Source organism: Aythya ferina (assembly GCF_964211825.1).
Source record: "Aythya ferina genome assembly, chromosome: 4".
NCBI lineage: Eukaryota > Metazoa > Chordata > Aves > Anseriformes > Anatidae > Aythya > Aythya ferina.
In genome coordinates this window covers 23,328,598-23,354,749 of record NC_140300.1, presented here as the reverse complement: position 1 = coordinate 23,354,749, position 26,152 = coordinate 23,328,598, and the positions used below count along the sequence as shown (strand labels likewise).

Sequence of the window (26,152 nt, the reverse complement as noted above, 5' to 3'; positions counted from 1 at the left end):
TCCTTGATTTGATGTAAGTGCTGCTGTTCATCAGCTGCTCATCAACAGCTAAAACATCAGTGTGTTATCAACACTATTTTCCTCCTAAATCAAAAACATAGCACCATACCAACCACTAGGAAAAGAACTAACCATCCCACCTGAAACCAGGATCTTATCCCATCCACAAAAGAAAGGATAGAATGTATGGAAAATGATGGTATTCTAGAAAAACTGCAGCATAAGGTTCAAGAGACTTATTGAATAAATCCATAATTAAATGAAACATATAGAAGTACTGATCTCTGTCTATCACGCTCATTTATAAACTACATTGTCTCTGATATTTGAAACTTTCATGGTTTAATTTCTTTAATAGTGCTGTATACAAGAACAGTATGTTTACCCTTCAGTGCAAAAGCATAAAATGGCATCAACGTTGTCTATGAAAAATCATATTTCTCATTTTTTTGTTAGCTGAGTTTCTAGGGATCTAGGATTGATTGATTTGTGCTCAGTGATGTATCATCCCTGAGACAATGCGCAAAGTGGGTACATGTTCATTTAGAGCTCTGATACACGAGCTTGGTGAGAAAAGGCAGGTATGAATTAAGAAAAGGTGAAATCCAAGAGGGACCAAAATGCTATAACAGTGTGTGTACACACTGAATACAGGGGAAACCTTGTATCATCTATATATACACATATTCATACCTATAAAATCAAAGCACTCCAGCAGCTGCAGGTACTTGCTCATTGTAAGCTTTAATATAAGGAAGAGTCATTCTGGGTGACTGAGTGTCACTGAAGAGGGACAAATGTGAAAAATGTGAGGAAAAACTTGGGAAGTAACCATTGTAAGCTTCCATCGTGTCCAGACAGAGCGTTTTGGTAGTGTTTGTGAGCTACATTTCTTTGTCTTTGAGCACTTAAATCTTTGTTTATACGCATGGAAGTAATTGAGGAAAATGTGTACACCAAGACACACAATCTCTAAAAAGAATAGTATTTTCTGTCAAATTATCTTGTAATTTCACAGTACTTTTTTTTGTTTGTTTTATAACTGGAAGTATAATCTGAATTTCAATAGAACAAGACAAGATGCATGTTGCTGCACAACTGCTGCCTTTAAAGTTACTAAAACTTCAAAAATCAGTAAAAATCAATAATAGGACTAGTATTTCTGATCTAAAAATGACTGCTAAGAATTTTGTAGAATTCAGGACCTTCATCACAGTATAATGAAATCTTCAGTTACTTCATTAATAGTAATAGTGTATTTTTTTAAGTTTGATTTCAAGTCCTTCTTTCTATTCAAATCCCAGAAATAACGCTGTATTTAGGGGACTTGGTCTGTGGAAAGCAAAGGTGAAATATTTTCTTGGTTAAAATAACAACAAAACTTGAAAATAGATTTGCAGAATCTATTACAAGACAAAAGAAGCAGATACACGTGATGGGATTATAAACCCCTAAAACACATCCCAGTTTAACTGGAGGCTTTGAAGGTTTCACTTCATGAAATGAATCTATCTATCTATATATGGAATCATGTTATTTTGAGGCTAGGAAAGTTTTAGCTGAGGTATTTCTCAATGATTTCCATGGTAGAAATCTAATGGATATCAGTGAATTCAAAAATGGTGTTCCACTGTCCTTGAAAAAACATCCACTAGCCCTTTCGTTCTAATGTTTCTCTTTGAGAGAATATATATAGAAGGATTATTAGGTTGAGCCCAGCTTTCATATTGGATGTAATTATTCCTTTAAGTCCGCAAACCCATTAGAATACAGTGAAAGAACAAATTAATTTATGAACATCTACGTAGAGAGATCTTATGCATGAATTGAGGCCATTCAAAAATATGTTGCTGATATCAGACAAGCTAATTGTGAGCTGAAGAAATTGGTGTCACTAATCTTGGAGTAAGTCACTACTGATTATGGAAGCATCTAGATTAAAAAAAGGGCAATCATAGAGAGGTACTTACATCTCAAAATACTTTCATAAGTACTCACAATGTATAAGAAGTCTTTGCAGTACTTTACACATATTTTTGGATCTATTTTGGAAATGGGTGAATAAAAAATAAAATAGAATAATAATTATAATTCTAGTAGAAGTAGAAAAAATCCTTTTTGTCTAGTTTTAAGCCTTATGACAGTGTTGTAAATTACTCTTTGGATTGATATCAAGAATATTCTGCCACTGAATACTGGAAGATGTCTACTTGGTCAATGGATGATTTCCAAACTCTTTGGGTAATGATTCGTGTGGTTTTTAAATTGATACTTACTGAACCAACAGTAACAGTTCCAAAAGAGCTTATTTTGTCCCCACCCTGAACTGTCTAGAAACAAATCTTTATTAACGTGGAAGCCAAAGAGAAATCTGTGTAAGTGTTCCTCAGTTAAAAAGCCCTTTTTTTTTTTTTTTATTGTGGACACTGTTATAATACAGACACAACTCCCCCATGAGAAATTAATCTACTTAGGTGGAAGTGGGGAACATGGACACATGAAAGCTTGCACAGGTACACACCTTCCTGTTGTTGTACCAGGATTGCCCTCCTGTGGTGAATGTACAAACACTACCAGCTCATTATAATTACATTCTGGTACAAATCCTTTCTATTTATTTATTTTTTATGTTTAGGTTAAGAATTGGTTCCCAGATGATTGGGTCATTGTGCAAATCAAATGTTATCAAGTAGATGAATGTTTTCAAGCTATGAGTAGATGCAGTGAGCCAGAAGAATGGAACCATTCTCTTGGGACTAAAGAATTGTGGATGCTTTTCCATTGTTTACACTTGAAAAGTCTGCATGTGCAAATTGTGCAATACTTGCATATATATAATTTGAAATCAGACTTTATTTCCAGATTGAATCAAAGAAGCAAAATGCAGTACTGTTTAATAAAGTGGAATTTCTAATTACCTTATGACATAGGATAATTTATGCAAGAGATGATTGTATGACAAAGTTATGCATCAATTGGATAGTGTTCTGGGAACTTGAAGTAGCTTATTTCATAGGTATTAAAAAGCTATGAAGAAGTGCTGAGCTCTCTAGCTTAATGCAATTTTTAATGTTGCTGTACTAGAATTTGCAGTTCTGCATGTGATTTAAGATACGATGTTTTCTTTTGTAATCTCTATACTGCTCTCATTAGTTCCACCTGTTTCTCCCACCATAAACATATGCTGATATTAAGGATTGTAATCTTGCTGTCTTGAAAGGATTTCAAATGCAAAAAATATGTGAATGAACTAAAGGAAAAAAAGAGTATACCAAACCTCAAAATAATGGTAATTACCATCAAAATAATGATCATATAACCTTATTTGGCACTGTGGAATTGATTAGCCACTAGTTAAGAGTTGAGCAAAGTGAATAGGTAGATCATTTTTGATCTTTTCTAGAAACATTAAAAAAAAAAGTCCAAATGTTTTATACTGTAGTGTTGTGACCAAAAATGCAGACACTTGCCTGATTCTGGTTGTGTTGCTACATGTTCATGGCCAAATATCTTAATTGCATGTGTGTGGGTGTGTTTGTACTTGTGTGCCCCATGACCACTCCCTCTTTTTTGAAAGAAAAGGCAGTGAGACGGGTAGATATATAACAGATGGTAAAACTTTCAAGATGTGAGAGTAATTGTTTGTCAATTGCTTGTACACATACTGTCTGCTATCTTGTTTTAGTGTATTGCTAGACCAAATGATTCCTTTCTGTCAACGTCCTCAACATATCAGTAACTTTTACAGTAGGGCTCTTACAGTCTAGTTCAGCTGCAAGCAAGTCCATTGCAGTAAATGACTGACGGGGAGCTCAGCATTCATTCAATTTTGTTGTTGTTGTTGTTGAATTGATAATATTAGGAAATGTAGATGGTAAATGCTAAGTGTTCTGTAGGATCACTGTGGGCATAGAAAGCTGACAGTTGGAACAGTAGAAAGCAGACATTGGAACAGTTGGGATCTTGATCTTGTTCTGGGTTAATTGAATGATCTGAGTTCTTAAAATTCCAGGTAGTCTTGAATGTTTCTATATTAGAAAAGTATTTTGTCATTAAGTTTTGATATTAATCTTTTAAATAGACAGTTTTAACCTGAAAATGACAGTATTTCTATTTTATCTTTCTGTCTTACAACTTGGCTTTCTACAGTTGTATTAAAAGCTATCATTCATTTAATTTTTCAAAACTGGATGAGAAACAAAATCTGACTTTTTTAAGCCATGAACGATTATCTACTGATAAATACTGCCTTTACAATCACATTTAACTGCAAGTCATTTTGAGCTTTGAAGAGTGTTAAACATTTGTACTCATTCACCCTGACAGCTTTTTCACATACAGTCTTTCCTGTAACATCATAACCTCATCTAAGTCACAATAAAGACATAATAGATAAGTCAGAGGAAGGCCATGGATCTTTTTGTATTCATTGTTGTTTCTTCTCAGAGTTTTCTCTTCTTTGATTCTTACTCACTGGTGCTGAGTAGTGGGGATGTGGCAGAGATTCAAACATATTACATCAAGGTTGCATGTCTTTCTTGAGCTTGGCTAACTGGAAACGTTTTCTGAGGTTTGTCTAACTGCCATTTCTATACTACCACTTCTACCACTTCTATACGTGTTGGACAGAATGTCCAAGGTGAGGGAATATATATCTTAATTTAAGAATACAAGGTAGAACCACCGCATTGGATTTTATGAGGTACTAGAAAATTTCACTAAGAAATTTCAAGCAAAGAACTACTAAAGAAATAAATCTCCCTTGAAAATAACAGAATGTGGGGACTTCTGTTTGTGGGTTCTCAGTTAATGCTGAACTAAAACATTGCTCTTGTTTTAAATCTTCATTTATTTGTAGAAAGGTGTGTTAGAAGGATCTTACAGCAAAACAAAAATTCTACTGGTAGATACCTCTAGAGTTGCAAAAACAAGCTAATGATAGGTAGTCTTTGAAGTAATAGCTCCAGATTTTCTTGCTAAAATGTTGTAGCACACTAATGATAGAATGCTTTTGAAGATGTTTATTTCAAAGTTCCTTAGAATCTGTCCTGAGGGAATAGGGATGGAAAATGAATGAGTTCTGTATCTTCAGCATAGGGCAAAAGGTTTAGAATATTAAATATATATTTTTCTCCTGGAGTTTTCTGAGATGTGAGCAGCTGGGACTTAAATTTCAAGCATCAGCCCAAAGATAAAAGGTTGGAAATCACATCATTAAAAAATTATAAGCAGTAGGTTATAAATTTTTATCACTCACTATTGTTAATTAACCTTTAAAAGCTGATCATGTAGAGAAAGCCTGGGGTTTGGTTTCTGTGGGAACACTTTTTAGTAGTAATGAGCACCTGAGGATTCCTTTCTCTCCCAGAGTGAACATGACATTTCAATTCTCAAAGGTGTGTGTGTGATGCCAGCTCCTTTCAGCTTTCAGCATGGCAAGAAAGCATGGTATTTTCCATATAGATGCAGAAAGGGCAGTGATTTTTTTTTTTTTTTTCTACAGTCCTTCCTGCTTAGGCTGGATGTGATCCCAAACTTTCCATTCTCACATTCAAGAATTAGTCCCATGAATAGCACTTATTTTCAGAAGTGTTGCTGGGAACCTTTTGATGACATTTTGCCATCAGTAAGAGCAACAATGAAGGCTCTAACAATTACTTCACCTGTTACTTGCGTATATTTAACTCTATATGCTTGCATTATTCAAGCCATTTTAATATTTTTTCTTTTTCAGGTAAATGTAATTGAACTAGAATAAACATCAGAAATAATGGCAAAAGAATACTTTTCTTAGGATTTTTATTCAAGTTGCTTCAGGTGGTGCAGGAAGGTCGCTGGACTATTGCAGTTGTATATGTAGTATCATCTGAATCCTGCAAAGGCTTTGCTTGAGCTTGACTTATACCAAAAAAAAAAAAAAGTCTTTGAACTGAAAGAGGCTAGAGGGACAAGATCAGTGACGAGTTTTTTTAATGTATATAGACATGATCGTGCATGTGAGAAGACCCTTTGCTGATCTCTCATGCCTCACACATTCCCAGATTTGAGTGGGACCGTGAGTGAGAGGAATAGTTTTAATCTGACACTTTAGGTTCTTTTTCAAGTGCTTCATGATTCTCTTCATTGTGTGAGGCTCTCTTCCAAAATGCTGAAACACAGTTGAAGCTTAAAGAATTTAATTATAGTAGCAGCTACTGAGTACCAGCCAAAATTTTCCCTGTAGTCAAAGGAGATTTTTGATGCATCTTACTTCTTCACTGTTGAAGAACACCTACTCTTCTCAGCTTTTAAATTAACAGTAGCAAATGCTGAAACAAAGTTTGAGAGGTTGGAGAGGCTGCTTCTTGTGTCTGAATAAACATCTCTAATGCTTATAGCTACATTTCTTTTCTGATAACTTCCGGTAGGAGATACCGCTGAAAAAGAGTAAGCTTGTGGTAAATCACTGAGGAATGCCCCTTAAAGAAGACCAAGATCAGATTTATTCTGAAGTGTAAACAAAAAGTTAACAATGGAGGGTATAAAGTTCTCTTCTCACTTGATTTCTGTAAATACTCAGAAAGAATAGGAGAGGGTTACTACTACATAATATATAGGTAGCAGTAGTAGGGACAGATGCCCTAGCAGCAGGGTATTTTAACAGACTTGCCACACTTTGCAGATGTCATTGCCAGTACCATAAGAGCTAAGCTAATGACAGTGCTATGAATGTTGATAGCAGTCCATTGAAGATATCTGCGCAAGTCCTTTTGGTCACAAAGGCAGCTTTCTGTGCAACATCTCTGTCAGTGTTATATGCCTCTGTGCAGCACCTTATTTAGCATGTTGGCAGGAATGACTTTTTGCATTTGGGGACTTGATTCATGTGGTATGGGTTACTTTTTCTGAAGTTTACATGAAATAAAATGTGTGTCTTACCAGGTCTGGGCTTGCACTCTTGGCACACTGAAACGCTTTTCCTTAAGATTTCCAAGGGCATTTCTATGCCTAAGTACTAAGATATTTTCTCAGATTGATAAGTGCAGAAGATGATAAACTTATCTGACAAACTTTTTGGATGGTACTAGAGTGGAAAATGCTAGAAAATAAACACACCTGACAAGGATCAAAGATATTCCTTCAGAAGCCCTTCAAGACCTTCACAGCACCATCAATTCTAACCTTTCTGATATTGATTTTATCAGTCACTGGTTGGAGGCCAATAAAAACACTCATTAGTTTCTCATCTGCACGTCTGTGCATCCATCTGTGACTTGCAGTGTACTCATTTTCTTCACTTAATGCACTTCCATGCCAGACACTATTGTGTTTTTCAGATCCTACTTAAGTAGAATCTTAAGCTGCTGCCTGAAGTTGTCTTATGTGTTCTATTGAAAAAGTGATAGTGATTAAGTGATATGCTTTTTTTTCCTTGGAATCTTTTATGTTATTATCACCTGTAATCACTTAGCTGCTTATGTTATCAAGGGATTCTTGCAAAGCTATTGAATGAGTGAGAATTTTGTGGTTCCCCTCTGCAGCTGCAGACCTCACAGCTGTTGAAAATGGTGCCTTAATGTCTCATGTCTGTAGACCAGCTCTTTAGACCAACTACAGTAGAAGCTTTAAAATAGTTGCATGAAGCAACCATCTGTATATCTTAAAGTTTCATCTCCCAGTATGTGTGTGAAGGTGCACTTGTTCCATGTTAAACTTTGCTTTTATTTGACTAGAAAACAGAACTGTATTGAAAAGCAGTATTTGCTAAATACCATTTTCCTCTTAATTAGAACTCAGAGACATCTGAGTTTGGCTTTTGTTTTACTGCTAGCTTTAGGAACATAAACAGCCTTATACTCAAAAATGTTAGTCCTACTATAGTCCACAGAGGAGGAGGAAGGAAAAAAACAAAACAATAAAACCTACCTGAACCATAAGTTCTTGAGGCTGGTCTCGAGTTGGGTATGTACAACATGACAAATATTACAATGTCTACCAAAAGTTAGTAAACATAGGCTGATTCCTTGCTGTTTCATGAATAAATTAAGTGGGAAAATGTAGTGTTTGTATTATACTCCAAAACAGGTAATGCATGTGTGTACAAGTGTAAAAAAGGTCTAGGCAGATCTTCTGAGGTTTTGCGTTATGTAACACATTAGTGGAAATCAGTTCTAGAGAAACTTAATTTCTAATCTTAAAATTATAACTAAGGCTGCTCAGGTTCTCTCAGCAATACAGCCTTTTATTGAATTGTTGATGAAAACCAGGTGTGCTACAATACTCAGTAATGTCTTCCTTAAGAGATCTGAGAGCTGATGAAAGAACTGACTTTCAGTTCTGTAATATTTCAAGCCCATTTTTAGAACAAATTTCCACAGAGCTTGGAATTCCTCTCAATTACATTAAAGTAGTTCAGCTCAAGTCAACAGAACTGCTGCTGCAACTGTGGTGCAAAATGAAAGAACCAAGTTCTGTGTTCATAAATCCATATTCTGGATTTTTAAGGTTATGCTTGAATTGTGAGGAGAGCTGTTTCTACTGAAAACACAACCCATTTGGAAAAAGATGAAACTGAGTTAATCAACTTAATAGCAGAGATATTTTGACATTCTATCTGAAAGAAATTGAAAATGATAACTCTCTTCCTAGACTGATTATCATAATGGTTATAAAATGGGCTTAACATTGAATAGTCTTGATTGGCTTGCAATAATTTCAAACAGTGACATTAATCTGACATAACTACCAGTTTTCATTCTGTACAGCCAGTTATCTCCATAAGATTATTGTAGTAAGGACAAGGTAGAAAACATTTTTTTTTTTTTTTTTTTGCTTGCATATTTGTATGATTTTGAAGGCTAGTATCAGGGAATTTACAATACTTGAAAGAGGTGGGAGTCACACTTGAAAATGTCCTAGGACATACTAGTCCCAGATAATTTTTGTTTTCTAATTTTCCATAGAATAAGGGACAAAAAATACTATACCAAAGGTCAGATATCAAAAGCAATAGAAATCAAGTGATCCCCAAATCAAGACAACAAAGATTTCACTTTGTTTGGTCTTAAGCATTGTAGCTTGGCTAGGTTTTCTCTTTGAAGATTCACCTTGCGCTTCTGTCTGTTTTATATGAGCAGCTTATAAGGTCTTTAACTAGTGACATCTTTTGTCCCTCTTTTAGTGGAAATGGAGAAGATGGGGTCTGTGTTACATTAGGAAAGGAAGAGAATAATCACAACTGACTAGAGGAAAGCTTGAGGGATTGTGAAGATCCAATTAACCTTCAAGTGATGATCTGGCCGTAGGAGTAGGCCCCCTTTGTCAAAGAGAGTATCAGTCCATCTGACCCCAATAAGGGAATGTGAAGCAAATGCTGAAAGCGCCAGCTGAAATTATATTTTATCAATGTGGAAAAAAAAATAGGATAGTGAAATTTTAGTTGTTCATCTAGGGCCAATGAAGACAAAATATTTGGTTTTGCCTTACAAAAATGACACCTATCAAATGAGTCCTGAATAAGAGGTTATTGCATTTTTAATTGCTTGATTTTACAGTGGCCATTTGATTACTGAAACACAGATTTACTTAACTGTTCTATAGCAACAAAATTTCAAATTATTTCTGCTCAAGACAACCACTGCTTGAGTCTAATACCTTAAGTTTTAGGTATCTGTAAAAAAACTTCTATTTTGAAGTTTTGCTACTTAGAATTATTGCATAGTCAATCCTGGAAATAATACAGGGGGTGCTGTTATTGGGGGAACTTATATGGGAAGCTAGGACCTGAGGATTTCCACCCTTCTAAGTGTACTGAAGGTTGAAATACACTGAGAATTACTTGTTTTATGTGTATTCACATGACCTGTTTCAGTATTACAGCCTCTTTATTAGCCAAGTCCATTAAATGCTCTTTTCCCAATGGCAATAAGCAGACTTTCCAATAAACCTGTGTAACCTAGTTTATTTCATAGCTCAGAGTGTGATGCTGAGATCTCATGAGGAGAGATGTGCCACTTTCTTGCTATTTCGGGAAGCAGTAACTGGAACATTTACCAGTTTGTAACACAAACATGCTAACATTTATGCTGTTACCTAAAATTATTCACTTATCCACATTAACAATGTGGGTGGCCTACTTAGATGGGCTTTTACCTTTTTTTTGTCTTAATATTTCTTTTTCCATTCTACATTTTTTTTTCTTCATCTGTTTACTTGGTTTTCTTTCACTTTCTCTTAAGATATGCTTCAGATTACATTCTGTTGTATGTCTCTGATCATGTAGGAAATGGAATGAACAACAGAGAAAGACTATGTGGGTGAAAAGACTATTCATAGGTCCCAAGGGATTATTAGGATTTGACTACTTCCATTAGAATAAGTATTAAATACTGAACAGTCAAGTAAACGAGAATTCCATGACTTATCTAGGATGACTCATTGTTTGACTGTAGCCTAAACCTAATTTTTCTGAAGATAAGTAAATGTTTTGTCTTCACAAACCATCTTTGTGCATGCATAAACAGAGTTTTCAGATGTATAGCACTGAGCATATGACAAAGCATTGAATTCAGAGTGTTCTTCTCAGTGTGCTTGTACACCGTACTTCAGAGTAGAAAACATAAATAGAACATCACAGGAGGCTTACTTGTCCAACTTGCTAAAGCTTCAAAATTATTCAATTCATTTATATAGAGATGATGCAAGTACATGTGTTAAAGATCTAAATGAACCGATAAGACCATTCAACTTGAGTACAACAGGGACTACTGAGAAAATGTATAAGGATGTTATTGGTTCTTTGTTCACCTGATGTCATGTAACTTCTCAGTGACTTTTTTCTAAGCATTCAGAGCGGGGCATGTAGTGATGTTGACCTACTCAGAATACTGTTGATATATTTTGTTATAACAAATATGTTTGCCATTTAAACATAATGAGTGGATCAGAGCCAAGAACAGCGAGTCAGAGCATAAGCAGTGATTAGTCATTAGAACTATTAAAAGGTAATTCCCTAGCTCAATTTTTCATAAATATTCTGAATATTGCTTTTACCACCATAACAGTTGTGTAAATTAACACTTTGGGAGAGCTAGGTTCTGTATATGGAGCCAGTTTTCTTGTCCCTGCTTTCTTCTTTTTCTTTAAGCTTTCTTTGTGATTCATCCCAGCCAATTTTATCTGCCTAAAAGTTGGGATTCTTATGTACCTAGCTTCAAGACAAGTATTTCTCCTTGGGGTTGAGGGGATGAGTAACTGGGAATTAATAGTTTTCTAATGACTGTTTAGGCTGTATACTAGATCATAGGCACCTACATTTTAGATGATTAAGCTTAGTTAAACTTAAGCGAGGAGGGTTCTGCTGTTAGTATTTTCATGTATTTCTTAAGAACAGTGGTTTAGAAACACTGGAGAAACATTTTCCAGAAATTGAGTTGCTGGTGACAAGTTTGTTTTATTAGTTAAGAAATTGTTGTTTATTTTGCACCCTTTGTCCTGTTAGGTAAGCTCCATCTTACAGCAGGAAAAACTATTATCTTTCCAGAAATGCTGAAAGGGAGGATAGACGAGTTACTAGAGGTAAAATATGATGGAAGGATAATATATTTTGTCCAATCTAGAGTCTTACGTGCATTTTGGACATTTGTGTAAGATGATGGTGTCACTCTGCTGGTACTGTTTTGCTCACATTTCAAAGCTTGGAAGTCTGTTCTGCCCTTCTTATAGCAGGGGGGTTTACTTCTTTTCTTCTGTCTCTGCAATAGCTCTTCTGGGGTGTGAGGGAGAACTGGTTGGAATTAAACTTTTGAGGCATGAGGAAAGAAATTCCTGTTAAACTATGGTTATTGAATGGCCACAGGAAACTTTGAGATAAGTTTTCCTGTTCAATTCAAAAGCTTCATTCTTTATAGCTGTGAGAAATCATGGGATTTGCTTTTTAGCACTGTAAGGCACACAAATTAATAGGTCATTAAACTACAACATGGGTAACTTCTAGATTATGTAGCATAAAGATAATGAGCTTCTGTAGTTTTGTTATTTTAGTTCATAACATGGTTTCTGTTTTTCCCCCAGAACTTTTATATATACAACTATATATAACAGCCAGTTGATAATCTCTTTTCTGATGGACTTGCTCAAAATATTCTTATTGTATTACTGAGTTAACGGCCTTCTTGAGATTTTGTTTTTGTTTCTCTCAAATGCATGCCCAAGAAATATTGTATTTTCCCAAAAAAAGGCTGGTATCTTCATAAATCTGAGGGACGTTTAGATGTAGAGCTTAGGGATATGGTTTAGTGGGGACTGTTAGTGTTAGGTCAGAGGTTGGGCTTGATGATCTTGAGGTCTCTTCCAACCTAGAAATTCTGTGATTCTGTGACAGTTGAAAAATCTTCAACAAAAAGTGGTTACAGATGTTGGTCTTCCAAGCAGAAGAATCTTCAGTGGAATGTGTGTCAAATGAGTATAAGAAAGGTATATTAAAAAATAAAAGTCAAAGGGAGGAATTGATGGGTAAGTAGAATATTTTTGATTGTGCATGGGGGGGGGGGGGTAGGGGGGATGTGGGGGAAGAGATGATCTAGTTATGCTCAACTGCAGCAGCACAAAGACAGAAATGCAACATGTTACTCCCTGTAGCCAGACTTTTAAATAGCTTGGATGCCCTCCAATAATTTAAATGAATCTTTAGCATGACTCATGGCCAGGCTGAGCTTTGCCAGTTTCACTGCAGGGAATTCCTCCTATGTGAAGGTGACACTTTGTGGCCTGTATATTTTTTGATGTTGTGTGTCTTCTTGCCAACTAATAATTTAATAGGAAAATGGTAGTACTTTAATATTGCTTCCTATGTTTTATGTAAGGTTATATCACATGACTGAGCTTGCAAAATGATTATGGGATAAAATGGAAAAATATTGAATTATTAAACTTTTCCTATTGTTACTACTAAATCACAGTGCTGTAAAATTGGAAGTGTGCAGGGGAGTTAGCTGTGAAATTTGAGCTTCTACTCAGAATTCCCTAATTACTGTTATTCCACATTGGTATTACTTTTTGTGTATTTTTGCCTTAATTAGTTAAGAATATTAAGATGAGAGTTGTCTCCATATTTATTCTATTTCAAATTAAATCTTCATCTAGAATTCTGTTTTATAACTTCATTAAATAAATTAGATGGGTGGTTTTGGACCAACTCTGACAAAAACTTTGAATAACTTGGTCCAGTTTGAAACATTTATCTTTCACAAACTGCTCCAAAAAAGTAATTTTTTTATATAAAAAAGTACATTCCTGAACATGCTTCTCCCTTTTAAATACATGGAATATATTTTAGTTATCAGGGTGAATTAGGTTTTGTCTGAGATGAATGCATAGCCAGAAATTAATTTCTCTATCTCATATATTGCCTAGTTTGCAAAGTGAACTCTTTTAATACAATTACAATGGCATCAGCTCCTGGACCAGAAGAGCGTAGGTCCACTTCTAAGCGGGCCAGAATGGGGACTGAAGCTGGGAGCACCTCACTACTGCTGTGATCTCTCCATGGTGCTGGAAGTCTCAAGACTACAAGGCCCACAGGGGAAAATGTTTCCAATTTCCATTTCCTGTCTATTTGAATTAGGTTAAAGAAAACATCAAGAAAACAATGCTTCAAAATATTTTTAATAAATGTAAATTGGTGTAGTTCCCTTACTTTCAGGTATCGCTACCAGTAGTGTATTACTGGTCGATATTCATGCCAGAAAATCAACCACAAGCTTTTTCCGTGGTCTAAGCCATGGGGATAGATCAGCTAAGTGGGATAGATCAGCTGCAATCTGCTAGCTATACTACTTAATAAAGTCGTCTTTGTACCTTAGCTAATAAGGCTCTCCAAAAGCATTGCTTTGATCGGGACTACAATAGTTTTGATCAGTTTGAAAAACAAAAAAGAATCATCTCCCAAATAGCACAAAGGTATAAGCAGAGTGAGTTAATCTTCTGTTTATGAAGCTGTATCTTTACCCTTCTTCATACAGAATTAAATTCACAGCTGGTAAAACAGGCAGGTAATCACAAATCTTCCCTTGCTTTTGATATGGAATATTGTAGCTATTTTATAATAGTCTTTGGCTGAGCTGATCAACACTTCTGACAGTGAGTTTTGTTCACTCAGAATATCACATTCATGTGGTTACACTACTTCTATCCTGGAAGTGGTTGCCAATGACAACATCATTTGTAGCCAGGATGCGTGGATCTATCTGCAAAGCACTGTAAAGGAAACTTACGATTTGAAAATTGAGGTTTTTCTTGGTCTGATCATTTGATGCTGATCCATTTGCTCTATGTCAATATGACTGGCTGTCAGGTTACTATTCTGTACATTTAAGTAGGTCTGAATTACTTGAGGTTATGTCATCACAATATATTCTCCATAGAATTAAGCTTGGTGACTACTTAAATTGATACTGTCAGTGAGCTTTCTAACTTTAATTGTAGAAAATTCAACCATTATTTTAAAGTTTTGTGGTTCTCTATGGCTGAATGTTAATTTTCAGCTGAACTTTAGAGTGAGTAGAAATAAGTAGGGTATTCTGGGTACTTGAAAGACTACTTTTGCATCAGTGTTTGTGATTACCTGAGCTAAATTTTGATGTGTGTGTGCTTTTTTTTTTTAATCATCAGCTTTGCATAAAGGTAATTGGTTAGAATTTCTTATGCTTGGTAATAGATCTTTGGTTCAGGAATTTGCTTGAATTTGTATATGTAGAGAATATTTACATCTATGAACTCAAATATTTGTCAAATGAAAGAGACTCATGTGGACAGGTTAAACGGTGTAAATGCAGACTTTCTATCAAGATACTTGGATTTAACCATAAATTTAGGCTTAATGTGATCTCTTTAAAGGGTCTTTCTAAATATTATTTGGAAGCTTATTTAGTGATATATACAGAAGCCTGTTATGGTTACTCAGTAGGTTAACCTAATAAATATGTAATTGCTGAAAATACAGCAAATATATCATGCATTGTACTTGGTCTTCTTATTGGGCTGTTTTTTCTTCCCATTAGGTAAAATCTTCTAGTGATCACCCAGTCATTAATCAAGTCATCTAAGAGGGTGACTTGCCTTTTAGAAAGTCCTCTCTTGATAATGGAGGTAGGTCAAACTATTTTCTTGATCAACTGTTCCCTTCAGCTGTTGAGAGGGGACAGTTGATTCTTTCTCTAAAACCTGGAAGATACTGTCCTATATTAAGGCATTTTGATATGTCACAGTAGTATTCAACAGATGGAAAGGGTAAATCATAGAGAAATACAGTATAGAGACTTATTTCCTGATGAATGTGTCCCTAATTATACTCCCACAGTCTTCATTTGGGGCTATACTTTTTAATATACTATTAAAATGTATTCTGGTTACTCACAAAAATATTTGGTATATTTATGAGTATTTTGAATCAGGCTTTACACAAAACGTCTGTTTCTGAAACAAGCTGTTCAGAAATAGGGGAGTTACTTAATATTGTTAGAGAAAGCAAAATGCCTTGTTAGAGAACTGCACTGAAAGCAATTTAAAAAGTCTTATAGACTATTACATAAAAAGCAAATCTTCTAAGTATCTCGTTTTTTACAACACGAGATGCCTGTTTATTATATTGGTGGACATGGTACATGTAAAATCCAGTCTATCTGGAAGTGTCATTCACCTAAAGCATCAAAATTTTACAGGCTGCTAAATAGTATTATAATATTCATTGCACAATGGATATTTATGTGCTCACAGTGAAGGTCAGTGCAAACCAAGGGGGCAGCTTAAAAGACTGGTGGAAACAAAATAAACTAATTTAAATCCATATGTGGGAATGGATATGTACACTCATCTTTTTTGGGAAAAAAAAAAATCTTATTAAATGGCACCCAGCAGCTTTAAAAGTAAAGTGATGTATTTAGCTGTCTAGATGTGGATTTGTGTGCCTGTTTTAGGGTCCAGAGTGTGTAACCATTAGTCTACATGCTCTGTGGGAAGTGCAGCTCCTGACTGCTTGAGGGAAGCTGTTCTCAGCATTCTGTTCAAGACGTCTGTATTTTTCTTCTCAGTTTGCTATAATATTTTTCTTCATTTTTCAAACTGTTCTGTATAAATGTCTACTATAAAACAGATGGCTGCACTTCAGTGGTAGATGAAGTGCTGCCTTAGATATCTAATTTGTAACCCCAAATGAACAGAAGCTATTTATTTGAATTACTGATTTTCCTAAAAGCAGTTCAAATCAGTTCAGTAACAGATTTTATATAATGGTACATAGCCTGAAGTAAAATGGAAGATCCTTTGTTGTTTTGTTTTGCCTTTTTTTTGGTGGGGGAGGGAAGGTGATACCCACTAAAATACTGTACCCTTTGTATGACCTGCTGTTGGAGTAAAGGAATGAGTTTTTGTATTTTAATTCTTTTAATTCTGTCCTGTGTTTTAGTGGCTATACTTCCACTTTCTTCAGAATAGAATCCCATACTTTGTCCCATTGTTGACATGAAGAAATCACATTACATGCATGGCTTACCAGCACAATGCCTTCAATGAATTATCTCCTACTTCTTAGAAGTTACTCAAATCAGTCATGGCTCATGTAGTACTGAAAAATCATGGTTGAGAATAAGGTTAGTACACTTGTAGTTTAAACATTTTTTTATATGGCTCAAGTAGCTCAGTTTCCCTCAATTTCTGGGCAGGGTGAGGTAGACTGTAACACTGTGAGACTGCAGGTTAATTATATAACACCTGTGGCTTTAGGATTCCTTACATAGAACAAAATGTTATAAAGAACACCAATGGATTAACTTCATACTAGCAGCAATAAACCACTACCCAACGAAAAGACTCTGATATGAGCGTACATGCTGTAAAAATTTTCGATTGTAAAATCCCTATAGCATAGCCTCAGTGGTTAGAAATGTAGTATATGTTTGTCTGGCACAGGTCAAATTCACATTATAACAGCACATAAAGCTGGTGTCAAACACTGCAAAATTGCAGCTTGAACCCTTCTATACCTGTCCATTCTGTTGAAGTAATGAAAGTGATTATTCACTATTTTTTTCCTATTTAAAAGCTTTTAGCTGTATACTGGAGCTGCTACTTGCTTGCAGATTAGAATACAGATGGGATAAGAACTTGGTAAACAACTTTTGTATTCTGGTAAAAACACTGACTGTTGAGACTAAGAAGGGTTGTACATTATCGTTTCATGGACAACCTACCCCTTCCTTAGCAAGCTAAGACTTTCTTAAAACTTTCCTATGTTCACAATCAAACGGCTTGTAGCTTACATTATAGCTTACCCATATATACAGTGTAATAAATGGCTCAGTCTTCAAAATAGGACTATAATCAAAGTTTACAATTTATTAAAGGAATAGAGGTAAGCAAACAGCGCTGGGTACACCAGGAGTCCACCAAGACGCACCCCAGTTACATCAAGCAGCTGATTTTTATGCTGCTAGGCTGATACATATTCATTACTACTTCTAAAAAACCAGGGTTATTATAATTAGTTTCCAGAATCCAAACCCTCCTACTGGAGCATGCGTATCAGTCTCTGGTGGTCCCTCTGGGGGTCTCTCATGCTGAAGGCTCATAGTCTTCCTCCCTCTTGTCCTTCTCCTTTGTTCAACTTGGCTGTATGTCAGAGACTTGTGCAACATCCCCTGCAAGCTTTGTCTTTTAGTTGTTCTTCAGCTCTCCCCGTCTCCTTAATCTCCTGGCCAGATATCAGAGACTTGCATAGTGTCCCATGCAATAGTCATAATAGTTAGCAGTTATTCTGAAACCCCCCAGATATCAGAGACTTCAAGGAAAAGTCTACAAATACATTTCCCTTCAAGCTCTCTATTGACACGAATTGCTAAAACATTCCTTTGCAAGATACAAGAACTATATACATTAACCACTCTGTTCTTCTTAGACTTATGCTTATACAAGGGTATGTAAGACAGAAGGTCACATTCATCATACCATGTGGCCCTAGCATTGTTCCATACTGACACGAATCAGATGAACATATCTCACATACAGCGATATGTATGTATGTGTGTATATGTATGTTGCCCCTATGTTCTTCTCTGCCTCTTAGGAGAAAGGTTATTTTTTAATATACATGTTAGTTTTGGAAAAAATAAATCCATAAGGAGAGGTAGAAAATTTCAGTGAAGTTAGCTAAGAAGAAGAGTTGAATAAGAAAAAATAAATATGACCTCAGAATGGCAGATTCTGTATAATGTCATTATGCCTATAATAAATCAAATTTAAAATACCCTACTATAGAAGTAAATGGGGAAAAAAAAATGGAGCACAGGAAGAACAGGAATTCCTCAGCTATTTTTAATGAATTTAAACATAGGCGCATACATCTAGAGTTTGGAAATGCAGAAATGACATTTTAAAGCATCATTCAGCTCCTTCTGTTCTTGCTTGCCTTTAAGTTTAGACGGGATAGGAAAAAGCAATGCATTTCTCTTCATTTGAGGAAGAGAAAGAGGTTTACATGATTGATCTTAAAGGCATCAATATTTTGCATAAGAGTTTAGTTGAAATGGATCTTAAATTTTATCATACTTCAAAAACTTTCTGTGATTTCTAGGTTCTGCGAAGGCTACTGCCAGGTGAAGGAAAAACAGGTTCATGCAGTGCCCTGATAAGTCACAGTTTTTATATCATTTAAAAAAAAAAAATGTATCAGTGTAGCTCATAGCTTCTTTTATCCCCGAGGGAAGGATATTTCCAGTGTTGTGGTTGTGAACAACAGTTACAAAAACCATGGTTACCACAGAATGCTTGTCACTTTAATAACTTCCTAACTCTTTGTATTTTGAAGAAACCCATGTTACTTTATAAATAATTGTTTGGATCAGGTTTAGGATTGCTTCTAACTCTGTGTCTTAAAATTACATGAGACTTTAAAAACCTACGTAGAGTGGGGTATACAGTGGGGTTAGGCTGAAGTCTTGGGAATTCACTTTTAGACTTAAATATTTTGTATTGTATCATCCTGATATATTTTCATCTGTTCATCTTAATAAAGCCTGGAGCAAAAATTGAAAGATAATTTCCTGATTTCTTGTTTTGATGTGGATTATTAGATAAGTTCCTTAACTTCTCATTCCTTCTGCATTCCCCAACCAGTAGCTCATTCCTACCAAGAAAGAAAAGAGGATTTCAAAGATTTACCAAAATGTAAATGAACTTTTTCTCTCAAGCTGATGCAAGAAGCAAAGGCTTCTTGCCAGAAGAAGGTAGGAAGAGGAATATAGATGTAGTCAGAAACAGAGGTGGGGAGAGAATTGTACTCTTCTTGGTTGTTTTGGAGCCTCACAATAGACGAGATGGAATTTATTTACCACTATCCTCCCCCTTTTTTTCCACTTAAAGTACTTATTGATGTAGTATTTTTCTTCTTAAAGTCTTGGAAAGTGTGTGTATGTACAACTGTATGGAAAAAGAGATTGTATTGACTTTTTATTTTAGTTATCATACGTTTATAATTCCTTTCTAATGGACCATCCATTCAAAATGAGTAATGAATAACATAGCAGCACCAAAGTCAAGTCTCACCAATTTATTTCATCTTTATTGGTCTGATTTTTATGTAATTTTAAAAGTCTAAAAGGATATACAGTTGCACCAGATAAAAGAATGGGTTTTGTATTGATTATCATGATTTGATGATCTAGGAACTGGCTGAATGAAGTTGAGTGGCATCTGATGTGTCATAGTGCAATTTCAGTTATTCATGCTATTGTGGGAGACATATTACTATGTCTACAGCAACAAATCTCTTCTCCTGACATGGCTATACGTTGTTGCTTGGAGGAAACATTACTTCAAAGATGAATACAAGTCATAACATACGAAACTTAAATAGTGTGTAACTAGGGAGTATGTTCATGATAAGAAAAATATAGCCATCTTTGAGGTACCAGTTGAGGACTTTGGAATGACAGCTTATCACACCAGGGTGTCTTAAAATCCAATTCATAGTGAGACAGTGAATCATGTTGTTGCCCAGTACTTAGAGCATGGGGATGAATAAATAAGTGTCTCTGAAGTCTTGGACCTAAAGACTCCTGTTCCTGTAAGCTGTGCATATCATGTGTGTATTTGATCTGTCTTTGTAATAACTCCATGCTCAATCCCCATCAACTAAGCTGCTGATCCTGGAGACAGGACCATTGTAATCCATAATGGTATGGCCTTGTTTGAATTTAGCACAGTGGAAACCTAGGAGTCTGATCCATTTCAGGAAAAGGTATTGATGGCTACCTACTTTAGAGAAGACATCCTACCCTTCACTGTTTTTGTTCAAAAGGGGTGTGGGAAAAAGGGAGCCACAAGTTTCTGAGTCCAATTGAGTAAGGGATAATGACTAAAAAGTCATTGTATATTGGAAAAGTTCCATTCCTTCAGGTTTTAGAACTTATTTCATGAAGTTACAACAGATTTAATGAATTTAAATGTTTCTCCAAATTGAAGTTGTCTGTGTCTTGTGCGTTCTTCCTTCTCTCTTACATTTAGTCTGATTTCTTGCTCTTATCCTTCATCCTGATCTCCTATATTTGCAGTGAATACTCCTCTGGCTCCCTTGCTTTTTTGCTCTTGTTTGCTTTTCTTCTGCTAAGATGTGTTTTATTTCTGGCTTTTGTGAAAGTCTCAGTGGTCTGTGCCAAGAGTTTGAAATACAGAATTTGGTTAAAGTCAAAATATGCATGTTAAGCTGTTTGGAATACAGACTGTCTTTTGTGCAAAGCCAACAGATAATAATAATAAATATTACACAGGAGATAACGTTCAATTTTAACTGTGTTTTCCTGGCTTGGTTTTAAAATAGTATATAGGTATTTTAGTTAACATCATCTGGAAGATTTTAGAGGAAGCAGTGTACAAGAGCAATTCTCTTCAGTGAAAATGGAACATGTCTTAGTTCTTCAGGTAAATCCTACTGCCAGGTATTAGCTCAGTTTCCTATGAGATCCAGACATCAGGAATTAAACCCCTAGAGAGAAAAGATCAAGACTTCTAGAAGTCTTCTAATTGAAATGTAAATATATAAACCAAACTGGAAAACAAAAGACTAGTGATTTGCACATGAGATTAGGGATAGCCTTGGTGATGTGTAGGAATATGATTTGGCTCTAGTATTTTCTAAGTATAAAAGAATTATTTTTAACAGTTTAGGTCAAGAGAAAAAAAGAATAATTCCAAAAGATTCAAATAAGGCAAATTCACTCAGCAATAACCATTGCAACCTATACTCTTACCTATGTTTTCTGCTTTGCTCAAGAACAGCTTCTTTTTCTTCCCAGTTTATAGTTTGCTATTTTAGGAACTTTTAAGAGTTAGTATTTCAGAGAATATTATGGGGGAAAAAAGACAGGGTTATCTATACTGAAGCATTCACATATTTTTCTCATGTTTATTAACTCTATCATATTTTCCTGTTTTGATCTGTTTCCTCCTTATGATGTGATGAAAAAATTGTTCTTAGAAGTGTTTGATTTCAGAGCAGTTGAAATCAATAATGGGCATACAGTGATGCAATTGTGAGACTTCTGGGAAAGAAGTGAAGCTTTGCTGGATATTAACGGAAGGGAAGAACATTAGCACTTCTCAGTAGTTGGTAATTACCTTTAAAAGAGTGTTGATTTGCTGTTTGAATTAGAGATTTTCTTTGGCATAAGGCCTCTTGGCTGTCACAGTTGTTCCTACCCTAGTATAAAAATGATTGAATTTTGGAGAAGATGGGAGAAGTTAAGCTGGAATCATTTTCTACAAGTTAGACAAACATGGAAAGATTTTATAAGGGCTGGTTTGTGAACTTGGTCATGTTTCTCAACGTGTATGTTATGGCATATTGGCAGTCATAGGCTATTGAATATGGTCAGTGAAATGACTGCACGTGGCATGCTGCTGCTTGCAAGGAGTTCCTGGACATAATAAAATTAGTTCAGAGGAGGGTCAGGAAGATGGTCATGAGGCTGGAGCATGTCTCCTATGAAGACAGGCTGAGAAGTGGAGTGTTAAGGCCAAGTTGAATGGGGCTTTGAGTAACCTGGTCTAGTGGGAGGTGTCCCTGCCCATGGAGGGAGGGATGTGTATGTGGCACTAGGTGACATTTAAGGTCCCTTCCAATCAAAACCATTCTATGAAATTATCTGTGATCTTGGGAAAATTTTAGTCATCAATCCCATCTATTAAAGAATAGATAAAGATGGCAAAAACGTGTTAAAAAGCTAATTATACCGAAAGTCCTAGTAATTGGCAGCTTATCAGTTTACACAGGTATGAAATAGTACGCAACATGAACTGATACTGCCCCTAACATGCTGGAAGTTTACACATTAATGTAAGTAAATCAACTCTTTCCAAATTAATTCATGAAGTTAATAGAGTATTTGCAGAAAAGCGGTATTATTGATCTCTATCTAGAGAGGAATGCTCCACGTGGTTGACAAAAGGTGTTGTTTTTCTTCATAAAAGGTGACAGAAAATTGTTCTCTTACAATTTGATATGGAAAATGTTTCACAGTTGGGTGTTAATGAGAAGCTGTGTAGAAACAGGCATATTTTACAGAAACACAAGGATAATTTTATCTTAAATGGGTAAATGGATAATGGATAGTGTTTTTGAGATCATATCTAAAACAGGCGTGTATAAAATTCGAGTGAATTTCATCTATTTACATCTATCTACTCTGGGAAAATGAGAAGCTGATTTGAATTTTCTTTTTTAGGAACTAAATTCTCTAGTAACTCATTGCTTTCAAGATCTTGCATAGTAAATGCCAAACTACTATCTATTTCTTTGTTTCATTTTCATTACTTATTACATTCTAGTACTGAATAAAATTTATTCTGACAAATTCATTTCCTCATTTTAGAAATGCCTAAAACTTCATCCAAATAAATACAGTTAAATTATACTTATGTAGTAAAACAATGCCATAGAGAGTACTCTAACTGAAATAGCATTGTAACTTATCACAGGTTTTTAAACTAGATATGCTTATGATGAAATATATAATGGTATTTGGAATGCGGGATCATCTGCTTCATTGAGTTGTGTAGTTATAGAATATAAAAGAAATAATGAGTAACAAGGGAAGTGATAAATACACTGATAAAGAAATCGAAAAACAAGTGATAAAAAACACACACAAAAATAAAAAATAAAACCAACCATAAGCTACTAACTGATGCAAAATTCAGCTTTATAAAACACTGGTATGTGAATGGTTTTAGGATGAATCCTGCCTTTGTCAAAGATCAATACTGGAACCCTAAAATCTCAACATACTCGAGCAAGTCAGAAGGCAAATCTGGAAGGTGTAAATGAAGATCAAGAGAAACAGAGGCAAAACTGAATCATGCACGGGTCAGTGACAGCATCAGATGCTTATCTACTGTTGCCTCCCCAAGGTTTATATCCTTTCAGTGGTGGTAATGTGGTTAACCTGGATGAATAGGGACTTTGGGTAAATAAATAATTATTATTTATTTTATTAGCTGTCAGCCACAGCTGTGAATGGTGTGGCAAGGAAGTGGTGTTAGTCTGCAATTGTGCTTGTCATTGTTTACAAGTGAGGGTGACTGAGAAATGGTCCAGGCTGCCCGAAGTAGTTGTGTACCCATCCATGGAGGTGCCCAAGAGCTGCCCAGATGTGGTCTTGGGCAACCTGCCCTACGTGGCCCTTCGAGGGCAAGGGGATTGGATCAGAAGACATCCAGAGGCTTCCAACCTCAGCCATTTTAAGACGATTCTATGATCTGGGTTTAAAATACATTCATTTTGAAACTGTAACTGCCAGTAACTTTGGCAAACGGCATCCTCTTCAGCTTAAAAATGTACAGTTTGAAGCACCACTGTGTGATTATTGACAGCAAATGTTGCGTTCAATTCTAATCAAAATCTGTATTGCCTTCATCACTAGTTATCCAGGCAACTTCCAGAAATGTCTTGCTTACTATTCTTTCTGAGCAGAAAAATAACTTTTTATTTAAATTTGTTGCTTGCTATGGCAAGTATAAACCCAAAGGAATATATCTTTCATTTTGGCGTGTAAAGCAGTGAGGTTTTGAAGGGGGCAATGTGCACGAAAGACAGCAGCTGTGGTTTTTTATCTTTTTGGTTTCTATGTGAATGAGGTTTATTCTGACAAGTATATGAGGGGTTACTTTTAAATCCTAACATGTTGCTTTAATTTGCCTACACTCTTGAATTTGGTCTAATTAAAAGGAGGAATTAATATGCAGCAAAACCATAATTTCAGTATCAATATATTAAATATTAATTTCCTGTTTTTGTTTAAATATTTGATCATTTTGTGTCTTCCTTGTTAACAATATTATATATGATATTTCTAGGTACTAGAAGGAGCAGGATTTTGTTAGCATTAAGAATGTTAAAAAAGAGAATAGCTTAAAAATTACATGAAATAGTTTTTCCAGATGTGTCCAGTTAAACTTCACTGTTTTAAAACATATCTTGCTTCCTCTTTTAATGCTGAACTAGCTAATAAGAAAATATTCCTCTTTTAAACATGTGGTTCATATGCCTTTTGCGTATTATGTTTTTAACCTTTGAACATCAATACATGCAAATAAAATTGAGCTTTTCCAAATTTAATTTTATAGAGGTCAGCTAGCTTCTATTCACGTACAACATGTACTTTGAAAAAATTTTAGGAAAATTGTGAAACTAAATGATTTTTGCTCTACAAATACATTGCTTACACGAGTTTTCTAACTAATAGTACCTTGGCAAAGTTATGAACATGTTTGTTCTCTTTGCTTTAAAAGGGTATCTAGTAGTCTTGTCAAGGAAACTTGTACAAGATTGGTTCTTTGTACCAGGTGAATGTTCAGTGTTACTAAGGCTTGTTCCCAGAGCTGCTGATAATGAAATCAGCTGACACCATAAACAACAGATGTTGTTCATAGGCTGTGGATCTAGGCCAGTTATTGATTGGAATGAACTATTCAAGAACAAGATACATCTTAGTGTGTGTCAATGTGAGAGCAACAGTAATGTGTCCTCGCATGTAGAAAAAAAGACAAACCAGGCGGTTGAAGGCTGTATTAACACGAGAGAAAGCCCAAGGTAAAAAATAATTCACCTTGTTAGGAAGTAGGGCATGCTACCTTCACCTTGGTGCTGTGTTGGCATGGTTACATATCTCCTAGGTTAGAGCTGAATTGTATGTGATGGGCTCAAGGACTGGACAGAAAGGGTACAAGTCCTACATCTTTCCCTGTGGACTTGTCCTGTATTGTTTGACTGTCACTGAGGTTTAAGGATGGTAGATCTTGACAACATTCAACAGACAAGTAAACAGTCACTATGGCTTCTTGGGACATAATTTGTTTCTCTTAACAAATTAGGAATTTGTTTTTAGACTTAGGTGGTCCCAGTTTATATTTTATTGAAATCTGAAGCAACTATAAGAGATGTAGGAGGAAACATGATAAATCTAAGTGCCATGGCTTATCATTTGCTGTAATTATAATTTACATTATATGCAAGGTTTTAAGAAAGAAAAGACTTGTTTGTCATTCACTTACCTGTATCTTTCAGTTAACAATGCTCTCCTAGTTCCTACCACTTTGGTAGGCATTGTAGGGAAAACTAGATTTCTTATTTGGAGGGCAGTGGTGTGCTGGTTTCCTTTTTCTCAACAGGGATCAAAGAGAGTGCATCCTACTTTCTGCAGTAACTTAGGGGTAGATCAGTTCAGAAATAAGTTCTCATAAACTCGCTCATAACCTCTGTAAACTCACTCATAATGTCTGAATTTAGTAGTAGCCCATTGAGAAGGAAGCTCTTACATTTTTTACAGGGAGATTTTGCCTCCTATCTGTACCTTCTAATGTAATTTAGTGTGGTACATCTTTCAGATTACCTGGTGCAACCGTTTCTGCAACAGAGCGCTAAATGTGAGTGGTGTGAGTAGGCAATGAATCTAGCTGGTTTGGAATGGCATTGGATTTGTTGGGTTTGTGTATCTTGTGCAAAGAGCATGTAGGTGATGGATCAGCACGAATCCATTGATGCACTGGCATCATAGCACGTGAATAGTAGATTTTGCTCATGTTCAGTAATCCAATGAGCTTTGATTATGTCAGGTTTCCAGAGTAT

General features: G+C 35.5%; 1 protein-coding gene across 27 annotated transcripts in view; it reads left to right on the top strand.

Annotated features, from left to right (window-relative positions):
• The window catches only part of LOC311435859 (uncharacterized protein), an 89,488-nt gene that overhangs the window by 28,675 nt on the left and 34,661 nt on the right, over positions 1 to 26,152 (top strand). For 6 of the 27 annotated variants that reach the window (XM_084517370.1, XM_084517363.1, XM_084517373.1 and 3 more), the window contains 3 exons: positions 15,039 to 15,126; positions 23,260 to 23,436; positions 25,895 to 25,950. The exons of 3 other annotated variants lie outside the window; for them this stretch is intronic. In XM_084517370.1, the coding sequence (XP_084373496.1) occupies positions 23,385 to 23,436; positions 25,895 to 25,950 (108 nt within the window). In that variant the 5' untranslated portion in view covers positions 15,039 to 15,126; positions 23,260 to 23,384. The remainder of the gene's footprint in view (positions 1 to 15,038; positions 15,127 to 23,259; positions 23,437 to 25,894; positions 25,951 to 26,152) is intronic. 18 more of the 27 variants (XR_014692443.1, XR_014692444.1, XR_014692445.1 and 15 more) reach the window with 5 other exon arrangements.